Raw genomic sequence first — 22281 nt, 5'->3', positions numbered from 1 at the left:
ACGGGAACAGCGCCAGCACGGGAGTGGAGTATAACTTTAGATTACAGGGGCCAAGCATGGGGTATGACAAGTTGTCCAAGTAGTGGACAACTTCTTTAACACCACGTGCGCTCCTACAGATGGAGTAGACAGATACAGGTCTAGTGGAAAACATCTGATTATTCAACCACAAAATGAGGACAAACATGCTCGGCCCAATTTAAACTATGAATCCCAATAATGAGGCCCTATGTAGCCATGACATGTGACTAACTGTAATCAAATCATGAGACATAGCCCAGAGATGCGGCCTAGCTTCCATACGTGAAGGAAAACATCAGCACAAGGCCCTAGGCCCAGCATCGGCATGAGGCTATTATCACTTTCCTGTGCTGCCTCCACACCATTCCATAGCTTCACCCCTTCCTTCCTCATTACCTTCACCTCCATATACCAGAACCGGGAGAGGTGGTAATCCCGAGAGCCCACAATGGAGGGAAGTGGCATCGCAACCAGCAATGTTGCAGTATAGCAGATGGTGCACAGGCTGGCCGAGACCTTTACCAAGAGATGTCGACCCCGGACCGCTTGAAAGGGGGAAGGGAAGGTTGAGACGCCCCTGACCAACCCCAATGACAGCATCACAGCTTCCTCACAGTGCTAGCAGGGATCTCACCAATGTCACTGCAGTACAGCCCGGCTGGGACGCAGCCTCAGTGATAAGAGGTAACCTCGATGACATCACCACTGGTCACCACGCTCACAGCAATTCAGTCACCAGTGGGTCTCAGCCTGCATGGCTGCATCTTGGCACCGTTCAGGTTGAAAACTGTTTATCCCCCAGAAATGGATGACAGCGTGGAACAGAACCACAGACGCGAGGGACATTGTTGTCTTTTATTTTTGTTTTATTACAGGAGCCGAGGGCTTCAGTGGAATTAGGGGAGTATAACCGTGTTTGAAATTATTAAATAAAAAAATAAAAGTGTGCTTTGTTTTATGTCAAAGACTTTATTCTGGCTATGTCTATATTTACCATACAACTATAGGATTAGTCATGGATAGGCGTCTTGTAGACATCCCATTACTAAGCCGTTGGCTTGATGTGACCAGAAAATAAAAAGGTGACATCAACCCCACGAATATTAACCCCACTTGCCACCGTTACAGGGCAAGTGTGAGAGACGGGCAAAGCGCCAGAATTAGCAAATCTAATAGATGCGCCTTTTCTGGGCTGCTGCGGGCTGCAATTGTTAGGCTGGGGGGGCCCCAATATCCATGGCGCCTTATCCTGAGAATACCAGCCGCCAGCTGTCTGCTTTAGCAAGGATGATTGTCAAAAACGAAGGGGGGAGACACCCCATGCCGTTTTTTTAAAATTATTTATTTAAATAAAAAAATACAGCATGGGGACCTTTCTAGTCTTGATAACCAGCCTTGCTGAAGCTGACAGCTGCAGCCTCCAGCTGTGAGTTTTGCCTGGCTGGTTATCAAAAATACGTAGAACCCATACAGGATTTTTTTTTTTTTTTTTTTATTTACAGTGCAGGAGTCAGCTGATGAATACTTTTATCAGTCGCTTCTGCTCTCATGGTATGTGCACACGATCAGGAATGGCTCATTATTTGCTCAGGATTTGACGCAGGTGAAATCTGCATCTGAGGTCACAAGCAGTTCAACTGCATTTTGTCACTTGAAATAAAGGTAATTGAAAGTTGGCTTCTGGGAAGGGGAAAAAAAAAATTTTCCTGTTTGCAAATATATTGGGGTATGTTCTCACGGTCAGTAAATGCTGCAGGTTGGATACTACGTACATCCACAGCATCAAACCCACAGCAACCAGATCAGTGGTTCCCAAACTCCAGTCCTCGCTGAACCCAACAGGTCGTGTTTTCAGGATTTCCATAGTGTTACATATGTGAGAGAATTCCTGATGCCTTGATGATACTTCCATCACCTGTGAAACACTAAGGAAATCCTGAAAACATGACCTGTTGGAATCTGCGAAGACTGGAGTTTGGACTAGATGTTACAGCATAGTGGATGGGCTTTCAAGAAATCCCATGCCCACTATGCATGCACCAATGCTTACGGCTCACCCATGCGGCGCATCTTTCCAGACCACAGCATGTCAATTTATGTAGCGTTGTTACATGTTATGTTACGTACATTACCCATACTCTTTCAATAGATGCAGTAAAACCACATTATCTTTCTAGTAACATGCATATTAAGTATTACTACATATGTGTACTAATTTAAATAATGATGTATCCTGTGACACAGCTGGAAGTATATGACACTGGAAGTGGAGGAAAGCCCAGATCCCCTCCTTTTTAATAATTGGAAAAAAAAAATGGCGTGAGGTCCCCCTATATTTGTTAACCAGCCAGAGTAAAGGCGACTACTGGGACTGGCATTTCAGGCTGGTAAGAAACCAATATCTATGAACCTTACCACCCTGATAATACCAGGCCGCATCAATCTGCTTACTTTGGAAGGTTAGCAAAAATAGTGGGATCCCCTCCACGAAAAAGAAAAAATGGCGTGAGGTCACCCTATATTTGTTAACCAGCCAAGGAAAAAGCAGACAGCTGTGGCCTGGAATTCTCAGGCTTGCAAGGCCCATGGATTTTGGCCCTCGCCAGCCTAAAAATAGCAGCCTGCAGCCGTCCTACAATTGGCGCATCCAAAGACGCGCCAATTGTGGCACTTTACCTAGCTCTTCCCACTTGCCCTGTAGGGTGATGATGTCACCTTTGCATTGTAAGGTGACATCAAGCCCACGGCTTAATAATGGAGAAGTGTCTGTAAAGGCCCAGTCACACACAGCGATCTCGCTAGCGAGATCGACGATTTTGTGACGCCACAGCGATCTCGCCGTGTGTGACGGGGATCAGCAACAGGCCCCCCTGCCGGTTATCGCTGATCGTGCAGCATCGGCCTTGGCAGTTTTTCGATCGCTGGTCTCCCGCTGCCCAGCACGCATCGCTCCGTGTGGCAGCGAGAGACCAGCGATCAGAGACGCTGGTTTCTAATGTAAACATCGGGTATCCAGGAGCCGCGCAACTCCTGGATACCCGCTGTTTACCTTGGAAACCAGAGTACACACTGGTTTCCAAGGTAAACATCGGGTATACAGGAGTCGCACGGCTCTTAAGATACCCGAAGTTTACCTTGGAAACTAGCGTGTACGCCGGTTTCCAAGGTAAACAGCGGGTATCCAGGAGCCGTGCAGCTCCTGGATACCCGACGTTTACATTAGAAACCAGCGTCGCTGGTGCTGATCGCTGGGGCTGTCTTGTGCTGTCTTGTCCCAGCGATCCCATCATGTCGGATCGTTGGTGGGATCGCTGGGACATCGTTATGTGTAACGGGGGCTTAAGACACCTATCCATTACTAATCCTATAGTTACATGGAAAAATAAAGTCCTCTAATTGAAATAAAGACAAAGACACCTTTAATAGATCTTAATTAAACCTTACTTACTGCTTCGCCTATTTCACCTATTATCACGTGCATGGCAGTTCTCGCGGTCAGCTCAGCTCATCGCAAGAACTGCGGTGGATGTAAACTTCCGGCTGTTGCCCAAGGTACACTTTTATTTAAATTAGTTCGCATGTGTAGTAAGCTGCGTTCCCGCACTTAATAAGCATGTGACTATAAAGAATGCGGTTTTAACGCATCTAATTAAATCCTATGGGTAATTTATGCTGCGGAGACCGAGCGTCTCCACAATATAAACAGACATGCTGCGGTCTGGAAGACGCGCCGCGTGTCCGTTTACGCAGGGAAGCCAGAGGCGTCTCTGAACGCATAGTGGAGATGGGATTTCTTGAAATCCCATCCACTATGCTGTAACATCTGGCCGCTGTAGGTTTGACGCTGTGGATGTGTGCAGCGTCCAACCCGTAGCATTTACTGATCGTGGGAACATACCCTCACTGTTCTTAGCGACAGCAGACGTCGGCTGATGGGTGCAGTAGTCCCATCAGCTGACACCAGTGACCGGAGGTAAACTTCAAAGCTGCACGCTCACACTGTCTTTTGACAGCGTGTGAACTGCGGCTCCCTGACCGGCGGAGATGATTTCACAGCCTATCAGAAGCAGTGTTTGCCACTCTGTCATGCACAAGACAGTGTGGCAAAAGCAGGATGTTCGGGCCCCCTATTCAAGTGAATGGGGTCCGGGTTTGTGTACCGTCCTGGTACCCGAACCTGAACTTTTTGTAACTGTTTGGCCAAACCCGAACATCCAGGTGTCCGCTCATCTCTAATTATAATGCCTGTAAAGCGCTGTGGAATTAATGGTGTTATAAAAGTGAGTAAAATAAATAAAAATAGGAATGGACACTTTAGTTAAATGCTGATTACATTCGATCAATTGGGATTTCACTTTCACATTCAGGAAAAATCTTAAGGCCCCGTTACATGCATCAATGTCCCAGCGATCCCACCAACGATCCGACGTGGATGGGATCGCTGGGACATAGTTAGACAGACCCACCAGCAATCAGGACCAGCGAGCAAAATGGTATCCAAGGTAAACAGCGGGTATCTAAGAGCTCCACGGCTCTTAGTTACCCGCTGTTTACCCTGGAAACTAGCGTGCACGCTGGTTTCCAAGGTAAACAGCGGGTAACTAAGAGCCGCGGAACTCTTAGATACCTGCTGTTTATATTGGAAACCAGCTCCCAGCGTCGCTTATCGTTGGTCTCTCGCTGTCACACCAAGCGATGCGTGCTGGCCAGCGGGAGACCAACGATCAAAAAACAGCCCAGGACGTTCAAGCACGATCAGCGATACCCGGCGGGGGGTCGCCAATACATGTCACACACAGCGATATCGCTGGCGATCTCGCTGTGTGTGACGGGGCCCGTACAATATCTAGTTTGGGATAATCACATACATAGGAGGCTAAATTAGCTGCATTTAATTGGAATTTTCACTTTATAGGTGTTATATATCAAATGGAACACATAAAAATCAGCATTAGTCAAAAAGAGGAGAGCAAAAACAAGTAAAAGAAATCCCTCAAAATTGATCATGAGAACAAAAATAATCTGATGTAGCAAGTCCTGACTTGCCTAAAATGGCTTATTTCTGCCATCACAAAAGCAATTACACAAAAAGACAAATAAAATTAAAAAAGATCTTCAACTTGAAGTATGGTGCATCCCAATAGAATCTCTTATTTCCGTTATCCCTCTTGTTGCTGAATAAAAGGGTTAGGAATAGCCTCCATGCCATCCTGTGGGCAGATAAGAACCACAGATGTCCCTCTGCAAACTACAAGTCCAAGTTGTCGTGTGTCTTCTGTTAACTTGTACTGATCATCTGGATCTGGGAAGGTAAAAAAAAAAAAAAAAGTATATTAAAAACCATGTTTTTCCTGACGTTTCCCTTAGTACCAACATATGTTGCAACTATGTACAGGTTGTCACCATTCAGTCCACTTATGGGCTATGATGTATTTGGCATAATAAACAAGTTTTTTTTTTTTTTTTTACTACCACCTGTTTTGGAAGCTGTATCTGGGACTATTGTGTCATGTGTCTGCAGCAGCCAGTCAGAAGATACTAATCAACTGCAGATCAGCAATATCCCGTGAAAGTGAACGGGTCTCTGATTAAATAAAAAAAATTAAAGGTTTCAGCCTGCTAGTGGCCCCTTTTGGCTTTAGCCAATGACGTGGTACACCATGAATAGTGGTGATGCACGGTTTTGTTGTTGTTTTTTTTTTTTTTTTTTTACTTAAAGAGGTTGTCCGACTCCGAAATCCAAAATTTAAGCTAATCTGTGCTGTATTGTGCTATACTACACTCTTATGCATTTTATTTCTTGTTTCTGCCTTTCGTTCCTCCAAAATTTTACTTAATTTGCTGCACACTGTTTACCTGTGGCTCTAACAAACATGACAGCTACTTGTGCATTATTATCTAACCTCACAGACAGAGCTGGCACCACCCGGCCTGTGTCCAGCACCGCCCTCTGCACACCCACTACACACATTGGCTGTCAGTAATCTGCCCCTGCACTGACCATCATCACTCCAGTATGGGATATAACAGATCAGTGTCCGATGCATGTGGAAAGCGATCACTGCACTCCACACCACATCCACAGTGGTGATAAGAGCTGACGTCCCCATATTATATCCACAGTGGTGAAAGTTTTACATTTCCCCAAATTATTACATTTTTTTCATCAATACCATTTTTTTTTTTTTTTACAGGAAACGACAGGTACAAAAATGGCTAAAAGTGTGAATATATATATACACACATAAAAATGGAAGTGCCTTATGGGGGTAAAAAATTAACAGTTCAAATTTACCTCTCATATATTCTATGGTTCCATCCAATACAAGATTTAACAGAGGATCAAATCCTTTCAAGACTCCACTGGCTGTAAAGATAAAAAATTACATCATTAGCGAAGAAATCACATTAGATGAACAAATTTGCATGGTGCAGAATTTCTGTTTCAAATTGGAATCTGTACATTGTGTACCGAGCCCAACTATTACAATACATTTTAGAGTTACGTTTGCTTTGCATTCAAAGATTAATGTGAACGACAGATAACGATGGTTTCATGATTGTCTGTGTAAAAAAATTCTGCCAAACACCCAACGAACGAGCAAAATGCTTGTCCATCTCATACTGCACAAGAAATAGTCGTTCTCAACTGTGCATGATCCTGTGTAAACAGGACTTCACTGCTGAGAACAGTGGCAGCCTACAACCAATGCGCACTAAAGAAAGCTCAGAGCACATAGTTTACCGTGGTTTGCCAAATGATCAAACGACCACCGGTCAGTAAATGTATACCAATTGGCGATCGTTTCGTGCAGTCGGTCCATGTAAACACACCCGTACTTTTAATAGGTACGCAGTTCCACTACAAATTAATTAACTGAACAGAGGTTTGCATGCTCATCCTCTGCTCCATTCAGTCAGAGCTTTGCTCTTGGGATTAGTGGGGGGGGGGGGCCCAATGATTGAACCGGCAGCAATCAGTAAGTTATCCTCTGTCCTATGGATAGTGAATAACTTTACATCTTGGCAGAAACACTATAGACACTTGGAGGGCATTGCTTTTACGCAAAAATATGCATTTTTGGTTAAAAAAAATTCTTGCAAAAGGGTTATAGTTATCCTTTGGGGAGACAGACATTTTTTTCTTCACCACCTACAGCTACAAAAATTTGGTGAAAGTTGCCATATTCTGAGTCACAACTTTCTTACTGTCCAATCAGAGTTGTACGAGTGCTTGTTATAACTTTATTGGGACTATCTTATGGGGTCCTGTCTTTTTAAATCCTTTTATTACATTTTTGGGGGAGGTGAAGTGGCCAAATAACAGCAATTCTACCTTTTTTTCCCCACATTTACCATATGAGATAAAGAGGTATTAAATGTTTTACTTCAAAATACACGTCATAACCCTAGAGGACCTCGACATATAACCACTCTCTATAAATTATCTGTTTCTCTTTTAACCCCTTTCTGCAATAGGACACAAATTAACATCCTGGGAAGAACTCTGCATGTATGGATAGAGGTCAGGAGCTGAGCTTCAGCTACATGTAGATGATGCCGGCTATATTACGTAGCCAACATCTGTCTGTTAATTTAATAGCAGCTGTCAATCTCTGACAGTGGCATTTAACCCCTTCACCCCCAAAGGTGGTTTGCACGTTCATGACCGGGCCAATTTTTACAATTCTGACCACTGTACCTTTATGAGGTCATAACTCTGGAACGCTTCCATGGATCCCGGTGATTCTGACATTGTTTTCTCGTGACATATTGTACTTCATGTTAGTGGTAAAATTTCATTCAAATAACTTGCGTTTATTTGTGAGAAAAACGGAAATTTGGCGAAAATGTTGAAAATTTCGCAATTTTCCAAGTTTGAATTTTTATGCCCTTAAATCACAGAGATACTGCACACAAAAAACTTGATAACTAACATTTCCCACATGTTTACTTTACATCAGCACAATTTTGGATCCAAAATTTTTTTTTGTTAGGAAGTTATAAGGGTTAAAAGTTGACCAGCGATTTCTCATTTTTACAACACCATTTTATTTTTAGGACCACATCACATTTGAAGCCACTTTGAGGGGTCTATATGATAGAAAATACCCAAAAGTGACACCATTCTAAAAACTGCACCCCTTAAGGTGCTCAAAACCACATTCAAGAAGTTTATTAACCCTTTAGGTGCGTCACAGGAATTTTTTTGAATATTGAAAAAAAAATGAACATCTAACTTTTTTTCACAAAAAAATACTTCAGGTTCAATTTTTTTTTTATTTTACCAAGGGTAACAGGAGAAATTGGACTGCAAAAGTTATTGTGCAATTTGTCCTGAGTACGCTGATACCTGATATGTGGGGGGGAACCACTGTTTCGGCGCATGGCAGAGCTCAGAATGGAAGGAGCGCCGTTTGACTTTTTCAATGCAAAATTGGCTGGAATTCAGATCGGACGCCAAGTCACGTTTGGAGAGTCCCTGATGTACCTAAACAGTGGAAATCCCCCACAAGTGACCCCATTTTGGAAACTAGACCCCCTAAGGAACTTATCTAGATGTGTGGTGAGAACTTTGAACCCCCAAGGGCTTCACAGAAGTTTATAACATACAGCCGTACAATTAAAAATCATATTTTTTCCACAAAAATGATCTTTTCACCCTCAATTCTTATTTTTCCAAGGGTAACAGGACCCTAAAAGTTATTGTGCAATTTGTCCTGAGTACGCTGATACCCCACATGTGGGGGTAAACCACTATTTGGGCGCATGGCAGAGCTCGGAAGGGAAGCAGCGCCATTTGACGTTTTTGGCTGGAATTGAGATTGGACACCATGTCGCGATTGGAAAACCCCTGATGTACCAAAACAGTGGAAACCCCCCACAAATGACACCATTTTGTAAACTAGACCCCCTAAGGAACTTATCTAGATGTGTGGTGAGCACTTTGAACCCCCCAGTGCTTCACAGAAGTTTATAACGCCCGGGCGTGAAAATAAAAAAATCATATTTTTTCCACAAACATGATCAATTAGTCCCCAATTTTTTTATTTTCCCCCAAGGGTAACAGGAGAAATTGAACCCCAAAAGTTGTTGTCCAATTTGTCCTGAGTACGCTGACACCCCATATGTGGGAGAACACTACTGTATGGACACACGTCAGGGCTCGGAAGGGAAGTAGTGACGTTTTGGAATGCAGACTTTGATGGAATGGTCTGCGGGTGTCATGTTGCCTTTGGAGAGCCCTTAATGTACCTAAACAGTGGAAACCCCCCACAAATGACCCCATTTTGCAAACTAGACCCCCTAAGGAACTTATCTAGATGTGTGGTGAGCACTTTGAACCCCCAAGTGCATCACAGAAGTTTATAACGCTCGGACGTGAAAATAAAAAAAATCATTTTTTTTCCACAAAAATGATATTTTTGCCCCCAATTTTTTATTTTCCTAAGGGTAACAGGAGAAATTGGACCCCAAAAATTGTTTTGCAATTTGACCTGAGTAGGCTGATACCCTACATGTGGGGGTAAAACACTGTTTGGGCGCATGGCAGAGCTTGGAAGGGAAGGAGCACCATTTGACTTTTTCAACTCAGAATTGGCTGGAATTGAGATCAGACGCCATGTTGCATTTGGAGAGCCCATGATGTGCCCAAACAGTGGAAACCCCCATTTCTAAATCCAACCCGAACCCCAACACACCCCTAACCCTAGCCCTAATGGAAAAATGGAAATAAATACATTTTTTTAATTTTATTATTTTTCCCTAACTAAGGGGGTGATAACGGGGGGTTTGATTTACTATTTATGGCGGTTTTTATATTTGGCAGGTGTCGCACGCTAAAAGACGCTTTTTATTGTAAAAATAGTTTTTTTTGCGGGACGAGTTGACGTTTTTATTGGTACCATTTTCGGGCAAGTGACATTTTTTGATCGCTTTTTATTCCGATTTTTGGGACGCAGAATGAACAAAAACCAGCGTTTCATGAATTTCTTTTGGGGGGGTGCGTTTACACCGTTCCGCGTGCGATAAAATTTATAAAGCGGTTTTATTCTTCGGGTCAGTACGGTTACAGCGATACCTCATTTAGGTCGTTTTTTATGTTTTGTCGGTTTTATGCAATGAAAACTATTTTATATAAAAAATTATTTTTGCATCGCTTTATTCTGCGAGCTATAACTTTTATTTTTTCGCTGATGATGCTGTGTGGTGGCTCGTTTTTTGCGGGACAAGATGACGTTTTCAGCGGTACCATGGATATTTATATGCGTCTTTTTGATCGCGCGCTATTACACTTTTTGTTTCGTGGTATGATAATAAATCATTATTTTTTGCTTTGTTCTTTATTTTTATTTTTTAAGGGGTTTGCTAAAGGGGTTAACTAATGGGACAATTTTATAGGGCGGGTCGTTACGGACGCGGCGATACCTAATATGTGTACTTTTATTGGTTTTTTTTTTTTTTTTATTTCCAAAAAATGGATTTATTTGGGGGAATATTTTTTTTTTTCTAATTTATTTGGCGATTTTTTAAAATTTATTTTAACACTTTTTTTTTATCTTTATTAAATAGTCCCAGGTGGGACATCACTGTCCTGTGACAGATCGCTGATCTGTCACATCACAGATCACTGTGACAGATCAGCGCAGTGCAGAAGGCTTCCTCATGCCTGCGCTTTGCAGGCACTGAGGAAGCCAGCTTCCTGCAGGCCCCTGTCGCCATCTTGGATTCGGGGGCCTGCAGGAAAGGAGCCCCCCGCAGCAGCGCTGCACATTGCGCTGCCGTGGGGGGCTCAGGGAAGCACGGAGGGAGCCCCCTCCCTGCCGATGCTTCCCTTTAACCCCCGGTACACCGCGATCATGTTTGATCGCGGTTTGCAAGGGGTTAACGTGTCGGGGGCGGTCCGTGACCGCCCCTGACACATTGTGCCGGGTGTCAGCTGTGATAATCAGCTGACACGCAGCCGTGATCAGCGGCGCTCACCACGTTCAATAGGAGACTGAGATTTTCACAATATACTGCAATATACAGTGCTCAAAAAAAATAAAAAATAAAGGGAATACTTAAACAATACAATGTAATTCCAAGTCAATCACACTTCTGTGAAATCAACTTGTCCAGTTATGAAGCAACACTGAGTGTAACTCAATTTCTCCTGCTGATTGTGCAAATGGGACAACAGGTAGAAATGATAGATAATTAGCAAGACACCGCCTATAAAAGGAGTGGCTCTGCAGGTGGTGACCACAGACCATTTCTCTATTCTCATCCTTTTTGGTCACTTTTGCATTTTGTCATTGCTCTCACGCCTAGAGGTACAGTAGAATGATGCGGTGTCTACAACCCACAGAAGTTGCACAGGTAGTGCAGCTAATCCAGGAGGCCACATCAATGCAAGCTGTGGCAAGAAGAGAAGTTGTGTCTTGTGTCTGTCAGCACAGTGTCCAGAGCATGGAGCAGATACCAAGAGACAGGCCAGTAGACCAGAAGACGTTGAGGTTGCCGCAGAAGGGTAACAACCCAGCAGCAAGACCACTACCTCCTCCTTTGTGCAAGGAGGAACAGGAGTAGTGCCAGAGTCTTGCAAAATTACCTCCAGCAGGTCACCAACATCCACATAACTGCTCATACTGTCAGAAACTGACTCCATGAGGGTGGTATGAGGGTCCAATGTCCGCAAGTGGGCAATTGGCAGATTCCACATTGGAGTCCTGTGCTCTTCATGGATGATAGTTGGATCACACTGAGCACGGAGACGCCGTGGAGAACATTCTGCTGCCTGCAACGTCCCATAGCATGACTGGTTTGGCAGTGGGTCAGTAATGGTGTGAGGAGGCATTTCTTTGGAGGGCAACACAGCCCTCCATGTGCTAGCCAAAAATAGATGGCCTGCCATTAGGTACCGGAATGAGATCCTCAGACCCACTGTGAGACCATGTGCAGGTGCACTGGGTTCCTTCTGATGCATGACAATGCTGGGCCTCAAGTGACTGAAGAGTGTCAGCATTTCCTGCATGGCAAAGGCATTGATGCTATGGACTGGCCCGCCCGTTCCCCAAACCCGAATCCAATTGAGCACATCTGGGACATCATGCCTCGTTCCATCCACCAACACCACAGATGCTTTAATCCAGGTCTGGGAGGAGATCATCTGGCGTCTCATTAGGATGTTGTAGGGAGGTCATACAGGCACGTGGAGGCCACACACACACACACACACTACAAAACAATTTCCTTGCCTTGAGGCATTTCCATTGAAGTTAGATAAGTCTGTAATTTGATTTTCCACCTTGATTTTGAGTATCATTCCAAATCCAAACTTCCATTGGATAATTTTGATTTACAATGGTCATTTTTATGTTTTATTGTTCTCAACGCATTCTACTATGTAGAGAATGAAGATCTGCAATTGGAATATTTCCTTCAGTGTTATCTAGCATGTGGTATTTTAGTGTTCTCTTTATTTTTTTGAGCAGTGTACTTGCAGTATATAGTAGAAAATCAAATCATGGTATGTTCAAGTCCCCTAAGAAAACTAATAATGTAGTAAGACTGAAAAAAGAAAAATTTTAAATCTACATTTTTTAATATATAAAAATTTAAAATCACCCTATTTTCGGATGTTAAAAATAAAGGATAAAAATGAAAACACATTTGCATTGCAGTGTTCGTAAAAATATAGAATTGAACCTTAAGGGTGCTTTGACACTGCGTTCTTCGCCACGTTCAGTGTCTGTCAGGGCTTACATCCGGACCCACAGCAAGCTGGGATTCAGGCACATGCGCTGACGGGGCTGCTGACTATAATGGTGCTGACGAAATCTACGTGTACTTTGTCGTGCATTGTTTTCGAGTGTATACGCCTACAAGAGGCGGACACCCATGTTAAAGAAATTTTAATTGATACCAATTTGGCATAGATACAATGTTGTGAGAGCCTCTTATTGCATTTTTCTCAGATGCTGCAACAGCCAGAAGACAGCAATTCAGATGTTTAGATTTTTTTCTTATTAAGTAGTTTACTGATCGGGTTAATTAATTTTTAACTTTGATAGCTTACACTTTTACGAAAGCAGCAATACCACACTTTTTTTAATCCTGTATTTTTCAAGCGGTAAAAGGGTGCAATTTGAACTTTTAGATATTTTTCTTTTCTGTATTCTTCTTAGGCTACTTGATTGCTTGTAATGTACACAGCAATAACAGAGTACTACTTTGTATAATTTAACAAACAAACTCACACTATAAATGACAGCCACAGGTCATGATGGGTATGAAGGACTTTAGGAGAATCCTGGCCAACATGACAACCCATCACGATCTGCATACAATAAGCAACTATTATCTCTATAAATTGTATTAGTAAGATATGCAGAAAATAAGAAAATACCTTCTCTACCGCCCTGGAATTTCACTCGGATTGTCTTGTCAATGTACTTAGAGAGGTCAAGGATACTTTCCTTTTTCTTCTTTTCCTTATCCTTACACACAAAACAAAAGAATGTTAGAATATCAAAAGAAACGTGAAAATTCATACACTGTGGTGATAAAGAGCTTCAAGCTGTCACTGCATGAGAGTGGTTTGTTGGCAGACGCCTATCCAATTACATAATGTATATCAGCTATTAACCCTTTTCTGGCATGAAATACAGCGGGTGAAGTATTGAACACATCAACAATTTTCTAAGTAAATGTGTTTCTAAAGGTGCTATTGACATTAAATTCTCACCAGATGTCAGTAACAAAGCAACCAATCCACATTGGCTAAGAAATCAAACCATAGACGTCCATAAATTAAGTTATGTGTAATAATGAGAAATGATAAAGAGAAGGTATTGAACACATGAAGAGATGCAAAACTACACGGAAAGTCATCATGACACCAGCTGAAATCTGCCAGTAATTAGAAAGTAATCCTGCCACTTAGTGAAAAATATCAGCTGGTTCAACTGATGGCCTATAAAAAGGTGTCTCATTACCAAGGTACCACACAAGAAACATCTCATAATGGGTAAAACCAGTGAGCTGTCGCAAGACCTTCACAACCTTATTGTTGCAAAACATACTGATGGAATTCGTTAAAAAAGAATTTCTAGATTACTTTATGTTTCAGTGAGCACCATTGGGGCCATAATCCGGAGGTGGAAAGAATATCATTTCACCATAAACCGGCCACAACCAGGTAAAATTTCAGACATAAGAGTGAAAAGAATCAAGAGTTGTACAAAAGCCAATGACCACCCGTGAAGCACTCAACCTCCATGGCCTGTATGCATGCGTACAACGCACAAGACTCCATTGCTGAACAAAAACCATGTTCAAGCGCATTTTTACTTTACTTATAAAGTTGGTGACGTATTCAATACTTATTTCAGCCTCTGTACATTGATGTCACGTGACGGATCAACTCACAAGCAGCTGTTACACAACAGATCAAAACAAAATTTGAAATTCTTCAGTGGAAAATGGTACCATCATGTAGTATATTTAAATAAGACATGATGGCACCATTTCTGAATACACAACAGACACCCGCTTGTAACCTTCCACTGGCAAACAGATTTTGTGAAGGTTGCAAGTGGGTGTCTGCTGTATAGCACAGCTACTCCTGAGCCGATGTGACATGTGTATGTATGTCCAGAAGGGGTCAATAGTTTACATACACTATGTAATGGTGCAATATCGTAATAAGCAAAATAAATAAGAGGGTTAAATTGAAGGATTATTGTTCTCCAACCACTGCCCAATGCCACTAGCATCAGCACTGTAGCTATTATCTGCAGAAATTTGGTTATAAAAAAGGCAGCGAGTCAGAAAAAGTCCCCCCACAGTAAAACTTGACAGGGCACCATTGTTAAAGAATTATTCCAGGAAAATCAAGTTATCCACATTTTTTTTTTGCTTCAGTCATGGTTAAGGCTAGTTTCACACTAGCGTACGACACGCAGCGCCGCCGCTAAGCCCCGCCCCCTGCCGCGTCCCTCCGGTCATCTCCTCCTACTAGCGCACATCACTGCATGCGATCTGCGCACCCTATCTTTATCATAGGGTGCGCAGACCGTGCGTTGGCCGTGAGCTAGTAGGATTTTGCGTGCGCTGCGCCCTTTTGACGATGCGTCGAGCGCACCAAAATGCAAAATGGTGCGTTCAGGCGCACCGTCAAAAGGGCGCAGCGCACGCAAAATCCTACTAGCGCACGGTCTGCGCACCCTATGCTAAAGACAGGGTGCGCAGATCGCATGCAGCGATGTGCGCTAGTGGATGACCGGAGGGGGCGCAGCAGGGGGCGGGGCTTAGCGGCACCATGCGCTACATGTAGATACGCTAGTGTGAAACTAGCCTAACACAACAGTTAATTATAATGGTCAGGTATTTCTGGCATCCCACATACTAGGCCTGGGCACATCCGGCACACTAGATGTCCCAGTCCAAGTGACGAGACAACCGAAGGGTTAAAACAGTGGCCCATGGGACACACCATGCCCTCCCTTTGCCACAGTCCATCCGCCGCAGCAGCTAGCTGCCACCGCTATCTGCATTCTCAGGAATACATTGGTGGAAACTGGTGCCGTCAGGTCCATCTTCCACCAATCAGCGTGTGAGACAGCAGACACGATGATGTCATTTCATTGTGCTGCAGCTGAGACTCAGTGCACGGGAGATGAATGCCGGAGGATCGGGAGAAAGGAGACTATGTGTTGCTGTTATGTCAGCATACTTAACTCTGCTCAATATTAAGTGATAATTATTAATTGTAATGCATATGTCAATATTAATACTGAGGAGAATTTCAGACTAATGGTTCGGTCTTCAACAACAGCCACTGTTTCTCATGTGGCTCCTCGGGAAAATTGCCTACCCTAAACAATAAATGAAACAGAAACCGAGCATGCGCACCTCCATTCCATTCAAGACTGGGCTGAACAGTCCTGGTCTTGGATATGGCGACAGTCCCTGGAATCAGTCACACAACAAGTTATCCTCTATGTTATATATATAGGTGATAATTTGATTTTTTTTTTCCAAATAACCCTTAACCCCTTCATGACCAAGTCTATTTTGACCTTAATGACCAGGCCATTTTTTGCTATTCTGACCAGTGTCCCTTTATGAGGTAATAACTCAGGAACGCTTCAACGGATCCTAGTGATTCTGACATTGTTTTTTCGTGACATATTGGGCTTCATGTTAGTAGTAAATTTAGGTCGATAATTTTTGCGTTTATTTGTGACAAAATCAGAAGTTTGGCGAAAATTTACCAATTTTCAAATTTTCAATTTTTATTCTGTTAAACCAGAGAGTTATGTGACACAAAATAGTTACTAAATAACATTTCACACATGTCTACTTTACATCAGCACAATTTTGGAAACAATTGTTAGGAAGTTATAAGGATTAAAAGTTGACCACCGATTTCTCATTTTAACAACATTTACAAAACCTTTTTTTTTTTTAGGGACCACCTCACATTTGAAGACACTTTGAGGGGTCTATATGGCAGAAAATATCCAAAAGTGACACCATTCTAAAAACTACACCCCTCAAGCTACTCAAAACTACATTCAAGATTATTAACCCTTCAGGTGCTTCACAGGAACTAAAGCAACGTGGAAGGAAAAAATGGACATTTTAATTTTTCCAACAAAAATTTTCTTTTAGCATCAATTTTTTCATTTTCACATGGGCAACAGGATAAAATGGATCCTAAAATTTGTTGGGCAATTTCTCCTGAGTGCACAGATACCTCATATGTGGTCATAAACCAATGTTTGGGTGCACGGCAGGGCTCAAAAGGGAAGGAGCGCCATTTGACTTTTTGAATGGAAAATATGCTGGAATATTTAGCGGTTGCCATGTCGGGTTTGGAGAGTCCCTGTGTGCCTAAACATTGGAGCTCCCCCACAAGTGACCCCATTTTAGAAACTAGACCCCCTAAGGAACTTATCTAGATGCATAGTGAGCACTTTGAACCCCAAGGTGCTTCACAAATTGATCCATAAAAAAAGTACTTTTTTTTTCATAAAAATTTTCCTTTAGCCTCAGTTTTTTTCATTTTCTCGTAGGCAAAAGGATAGAATGCATCCTAAAATTTGTTGGGCAATTTCTCCTGAGTACACCGATACCTCATATGTGGTCACAAACCACTGTTTGGGCGCATGGCAGGGTCCAGAAGGGAAGGAGCGCTATTTGACTTTTTGAATGGATAATTAGCTCCAATCGTTATCGGACCCTCACGTTTGGAGAGCCCGTGTATGCCTAAACTGTGAAAAAACCCCACAAGTGACACCATTTTGGAAACTAGACCCCTTATGGAACTTAACTAGATGTGTAGTGAGCACTATGAATCCCCAAGTGCTTCACAAAAGTATATAACGCAGAGCAGTGAAAATAAAAAATCATTTTTCCTCAAAAATTATTTTTTAGCACGCTATTTTTTATTTTCACATGGATAACAGGAGAAATTGGACCCCAAAAGTTGTTGTCCAGTTTATCCTTAGTACGCTGGTACCCCATATGTGGGGGGGAACCACTGTTTGGGCGCACGGCAGGGCTCAGAAGGGAAGAAGCACCATTTGACTTTTTGAAATGAAAATTAGCTCTAATCGTTAGCGGACACCATGTCGTGTTTGGAGAGCGCCTGTGTGCCTAAACTTCGGAGCTCCCCCACAAATAACCCCATTTTGGAAACTAGACCCCCTAAGGAACTTATCTAGATGCAAAGTGAGCACTTTGAACCCCCAGGTGCTTCACAGAAGTTTATAACGCAGAGCCGTGAAAATAAAAAATATTTTTTTTTTCATCAAAAAATTATTTTTTAGTGCGCAATTTTTTATTTTCACAAGGGTAACAGGAGAAATTGGACCCCAAAAGTTGTTGTCCAGTTTGTCCCGAGTACGCTGGTACCCCATATGTGGGGGGGAACCACTGTTTGGGCACACGTCGGGGTTCGGAAGGGAAGTAGTGACATTTTGAAATGCTGACTTTGATGGAATGGTCTGCGGGCGTCATGTTACATTTGCAGAGCCCCTGATGTACCTAAACTGTGGAAACCCCCCACAAGTGACCCCATTTTGGAAACTAGACCCCCCAATGAACTTATCTAGATAAGTGGTGAGAACCTTGAACCCCCAAATGCTTCACAGAAGCTTATAACGCAGAGATGTGAAAATAAAAAAAATATTTTTTTTTTCCACAAAAATCATTTTTTAGCCCCCAATTTTGTATTTTCCCAAGGGTAACAAGAGAAATTAGGCCCCCAGAGTTGTTATGCAATTTTTCCTGAGTACGCTGATACCCCATATGTTGGGGTAGATCACTGTTTGGGCACACGTCGGGGCTTGGAAGGGAGGGAGCTGGAATCAATAGTGGCACCATGTCACGTTTGGAGACCCCCTGATGTGCCTAAACAGTGGAAACCCCTCAATTCTAACTCCAACCCTAACCCACCCTTAACCCTAATCCCACCCCTAACCATAATCCTAACCACAAGCATAACCCTAATGCCAACCCTAACCTCAACACATCCCTAACCCTAATTCCAACCCTAACCGGAAAAATAAATATAAAAATATTTTCTTTATTTTACTATATGTGCCTACCTATGGGGGTGATAAACGGTGGGCTTATTTACTTTTTATTTTAATCACTGTAAAGAGTGATCAAAATGAACTAATGAACCTGCAGCCGGCGGGCGCACTGCGCATGCCATTTTCCGAGAAGTCGGCGCCCATGAAGCAGGACATCGGAGGTACCGGGGGGGGGCGAGCGGAGCAGATGATGACGGCGGTAGCAGCACATTGCCGCCGTCAGTCGGGGGCCGTTCGGCCCCGTGAGTCATGGGGGGGGGTTCGGATCTGGGTCTCCAGCCATGTCCGATGCTACTGAAGCATCGGCCATGGCTGGATCTGGATTGTAATATCTCATCAATTTTCATTGATGAAATATTACTATCGCTCTGATTGGCTGTTAAAAGTGAAACAGCCAATCAGAGCGATCGTAGCCACGCCCCCTGTGGTGAAGTACAAAGCCCCCTGTATCTGCCGATCGGGTGACCTTTCATTGACCCTGGTCACCCGACCCGCAGGGAAGCTTTGAAGTCATGGCGCCACATAGGTGTCACTGGTCAAAATAGCACAGGTTTTCATGACGCTTATGTGGCGTCATTGGTCGTTAAGGGGTTAAGGCTACATTCCCATAATAACCTTTTGGTGAGTTTTTGATATTGCAGATTTTCTGCACTTATTAGTAAAATAGGTTACTTGAATTTTTTTGAAAATAAGCAGAGTAAAAAAAAAAAAACTCACCAAAAACTCATTGTATGAACATACCTTTAAAGGGGTTAAATGCCTGCATTAAAGCACCCCTCCAGAGCTTATTTTTTTTTTTATTATTTCACTGCTGGAGTGGTACCACTAATGTAAAGTCCCTGCCCCCAGCATTATACTTACCAGACGTCATCTTCTGCTTTTCCCGGCACCGCTCTGGTTCCATTCCGCCATCTTTACACCGCAACTACTGACTGATGTTAGACATAAGGGTCACAAGCTCTGTGTAGGTCTGTAAAAGCATTGTTCAGGCTTTCATAGACTTAAATTGGAGTGTGACTAGCAAACACTGGAGACTGACCGAACCGGCCCCGATAACAGCAGTTGGTGAGTATGAGACTCAGGGCAGGGAACTTATGCTAGTGGCACTACTCCAGTGGTAAAATAGAAAGAACACTGCAGTGGTGCTTTAACCTTAACCACCAATGCAACATAAAACTGACCTGAGATATGTGAATAGTGTCCATTGACGGGACAAAATGAAGCAGCTGTGCACCATGGCTGACACCCTGCTGCATCAGTGTTGGAACCGAGCATGGCTGTTTAACTCTTTAGAAGCTGCCAATAGTTACTTTGGCATCTAGATAGTTAATAGAGTATGGGGGCTCCCTCTTTAACCCCATTGGCACCCAACATGATTGCTGCCATGGCAAATCACGGTTAAATAACGACCTGAAGAGTCTTCAGCTATAGGGGCCTGTTCAGAAGCTAGCAACATTTAGGTGGGAAAAATAACACTTTTCTCTCTGGTCATGTCACTTTGCATGACCAGGGAGAGTATAGAAAAACCTCAGTCAGGAAATTATTGGCAATCCAAATCCCACATTGTTCATTTTTGAGAGGATTTTGTAGCAAAGTGAATTAAAGTGCGAGGAACCTCACATAGCTACCACATCACGGTGACCACGCCACGTTTCTTCATTATAATACTGGGTCATTGGGAGGTGTGGAACCGGCGTTCCATTATGGGCAGTGTATGAAGGTAACGGCCCAGGGATATCAGCCACCTATCACCTCCTGCTTTTTGCTGCCCTATACAAAAAATAGTGGGCACTAATCGTAGGGGCCATTTACCACTATTTGTTCCCTTCAACTTTTCTTGGGATATGGAAGTTTTTCTCTTAATATTAATAAAGAGTATATTTTATTAGGGGGTTTATTTGTTTTGTTGGATTGTCTAATATGTAGGTTCCCCAAAGTCACTTCAAAACTAAACAGGTTCCCAAAAAGAAAAAAAAAAATTTAAGTTTCCCTGGAAAAAAAAAGTGAAAAGCTACAATGTTGAAATATTCCAGAGTTCCTGCCACATAAAACGAAAAACATCACATTTGAAAAATTGGGCTAAGGTAAAAGGGTAAACTGAGTTTTGTGTTTATTTTCGTAACTCAATAGAGTGTGCGTTAAAGGGAATCTGTCACCCTTTTTAGCACCTATTAGCTGCCGGCATAGACATTGGGGGTTTATCTACAGCATTCTGTAATGCTGTAGATAAGCCCCCCCATGTAACCTGAAAGATAAGAAAAACACGTTATATTATACTCACCGAGGTGGGCGGTCCGGTCCGATGGGTGTCGCCGTCCCGTCCGGCGCCTCCCTTCTTCATGCGATGACGTCCTCTTCTCCCGTCATGTAATGGCTCCGGCGCACTGCTCTGCCCTTATGAGGGCAGAGCAGAGTCCTGCAGTGCGCATGCGTCGGGAGAGGTCTGGCGCCTGCGCACTGCAGAAGGGAGGCACCGGACCGCCCACCTGGGTGAGTATAATATAACGTGTTTTTCTTCTCTTTCAGGTTACATCGGGGGCTTATCTACAGCATTACAGAATGCAGTAGATAAGCCCCCGATGTCTATACCGGCAGCTAATAGGGGCTAAAAAGGGTGACAGATTCTCTTTAATATAAGAAACTTTTAATATCTCTTATTGGAGAGCTCTGCATCACCCCCTCTCCCAGACTGACCGTTCCTTATATATGGGTAACTTCAGTTTTCTGTGAACACAGTCTCTCTCATTACGGAGATGACGGTTGGTGCATATAAAGTTCCATGGAGACTTGTAACCAGTTTCAAGAACACTGGCAGCAGAATGTCCATGTCCTCATCCCGCCCATGGAATTTTAAAAGCACCAACTGTCAGCTCAGTAACGTAACCTTCCGTCTTTCCTGAATACAGACCTTACCCATAAATGGAGAACGATGAGTGGAGGAGAAAGAAGCAGATACCGCTGGTAAGCTATGGCAAGCCTTCTCGTCTTTGTGTGTGCTACTCACTTATAAAGTACAAGTTTCTCTGTAACACTGATCCTTTGTCATTGGTAACAGTTCTCGTAAAGCGCTCACATGGGGCACAGGCAATATGGCTGCACATGTGCCACTAATAGAGGGCTGAGAGCTGAGCTAGCAGCACCTCTCACTGAACCCAGCAGCCATGGCAGGGTCACACGAGCACTGCGCCACACTCAGGGCCGAGCGGCGCCATGACAGCTCTTATCACTGACAGTACAACTATAGCTCAGAGCATTCTTCCCTCAGACACTTTTCAAAACGTTTCCCACTCACCGCCATCTTTCCGCACCTCTTTCCAGCCCGGCCCGGAAGCTTCCACTTTAACTGCTTCCTGGGGGGGGGGATACCGCATCATCATCCCAATTCTAGTCTGCCATTCCGTCCTCATTTCTACGTCTCTAAACTAATATCTAATATGACTTCCATTTACCATTGTGTTTAAGTGTGGAATGAAGCAGGCAACAAACTAACTATCCAAAACCTAACATTGCGTCTATCGACCTCCCTCGTGCCTAGGTTTTGGTACAGCCCGCACACTGGCCTTAACAAACAGCAGAGGTAAAACTCTGGCTTTGGCGGCCATTTTGGCGTAGCCTTTACCTCAGTACATAATCACGTCGGTCTTCTTGTAAATGGCTGCACAATTATTCTGAA

The 22281-nt window shown here is 43.3% G+C and overlaps 2 protein-coding genes across 5 annotated transcripts in view; one reads left to right on the top strand and one right to left on the bottom strand.

Annotated features, from left to right (window-relative positions):
- Window positions 1-4898: 4898 nt before the first annotated feature.
- LSM7 (LSM7 homolog, U6 small nuclear RNA and mRNA degradation associated) lies at window positions 4899-22181 on the bottom strand. Of its 3 annotated transcripts, none has more exons than XM_073545202.1 (4): window positions 21917-22181; window positions 13412-13502; window positions 6317-6388; window positions 4899-5323 (listed from the first exon to the last, which is right to left on the bottom strand). In XM_073545202.1, exons 1-4 carry the CDS (start codon window positions 22013-22015, stop codon window positions 5181-5183), a joined length of 405 nt encoding a protein of 134 aa, XP_073401303.1. In that variant the 5' UTR covers window positions 22016-22181; the 3' UTR covers window positions 4899-5180. The 3 variants fall into 3 exon arrangements, with proteins under 3 accessions (XP_073401303.1, XP_073401322.1, XP_073401313.1); XM_073545221.1 differs by having other exon boundaries at window positions 21901-22171; XM_073545212.1 differs by lacking the exon at window positions 21917-22181 and adding an exon at window positions 20890-20964.
- Window positions 20975-22281, top strand: part of SPPL2B (signal peptide peptidase like 2B) — a 140134-nt gene continuing 138827 nt past the window's right edge. The window contains exon 1 of one of the 2 annotated variants that reach the window (XM_073545150.1): window positions 20975-21098. In XM_073545150.1, the coding sequence (XP_073401251.1) occupies window positions 20979-21098 (120 nt within the window). In that variant the 5' untranslated portion in view covers window positions 20975-20978. Of the gene's footprint in view, window positions 21099-21435; window positions 21570-22281 lie in introns of those variants that run through there. The other variant, XM_073545165.1, reaches the window with a different exon arrangement.

The sequence above is a fragment of the Dendrobates tinctorius genome, unplaced genomic scaffold, assembly GCF_039654945.1.
Source record: "Dendrobates tinctorius isolate UK_male_01 unplaced genomic scaffold, ASM3965494v1 ptg000011l, whole genome shotgun sequence".
NCBI classification, from domain to species: Eukaryota; Metazoa; Chordata; class Amphibia; order Anura; family Dendrobatidae; genus Dendrobates; species Dendrobates tinctorius.
This window is presented reverse-complemented; position numbering and strand designations above follow the sequence as displayed.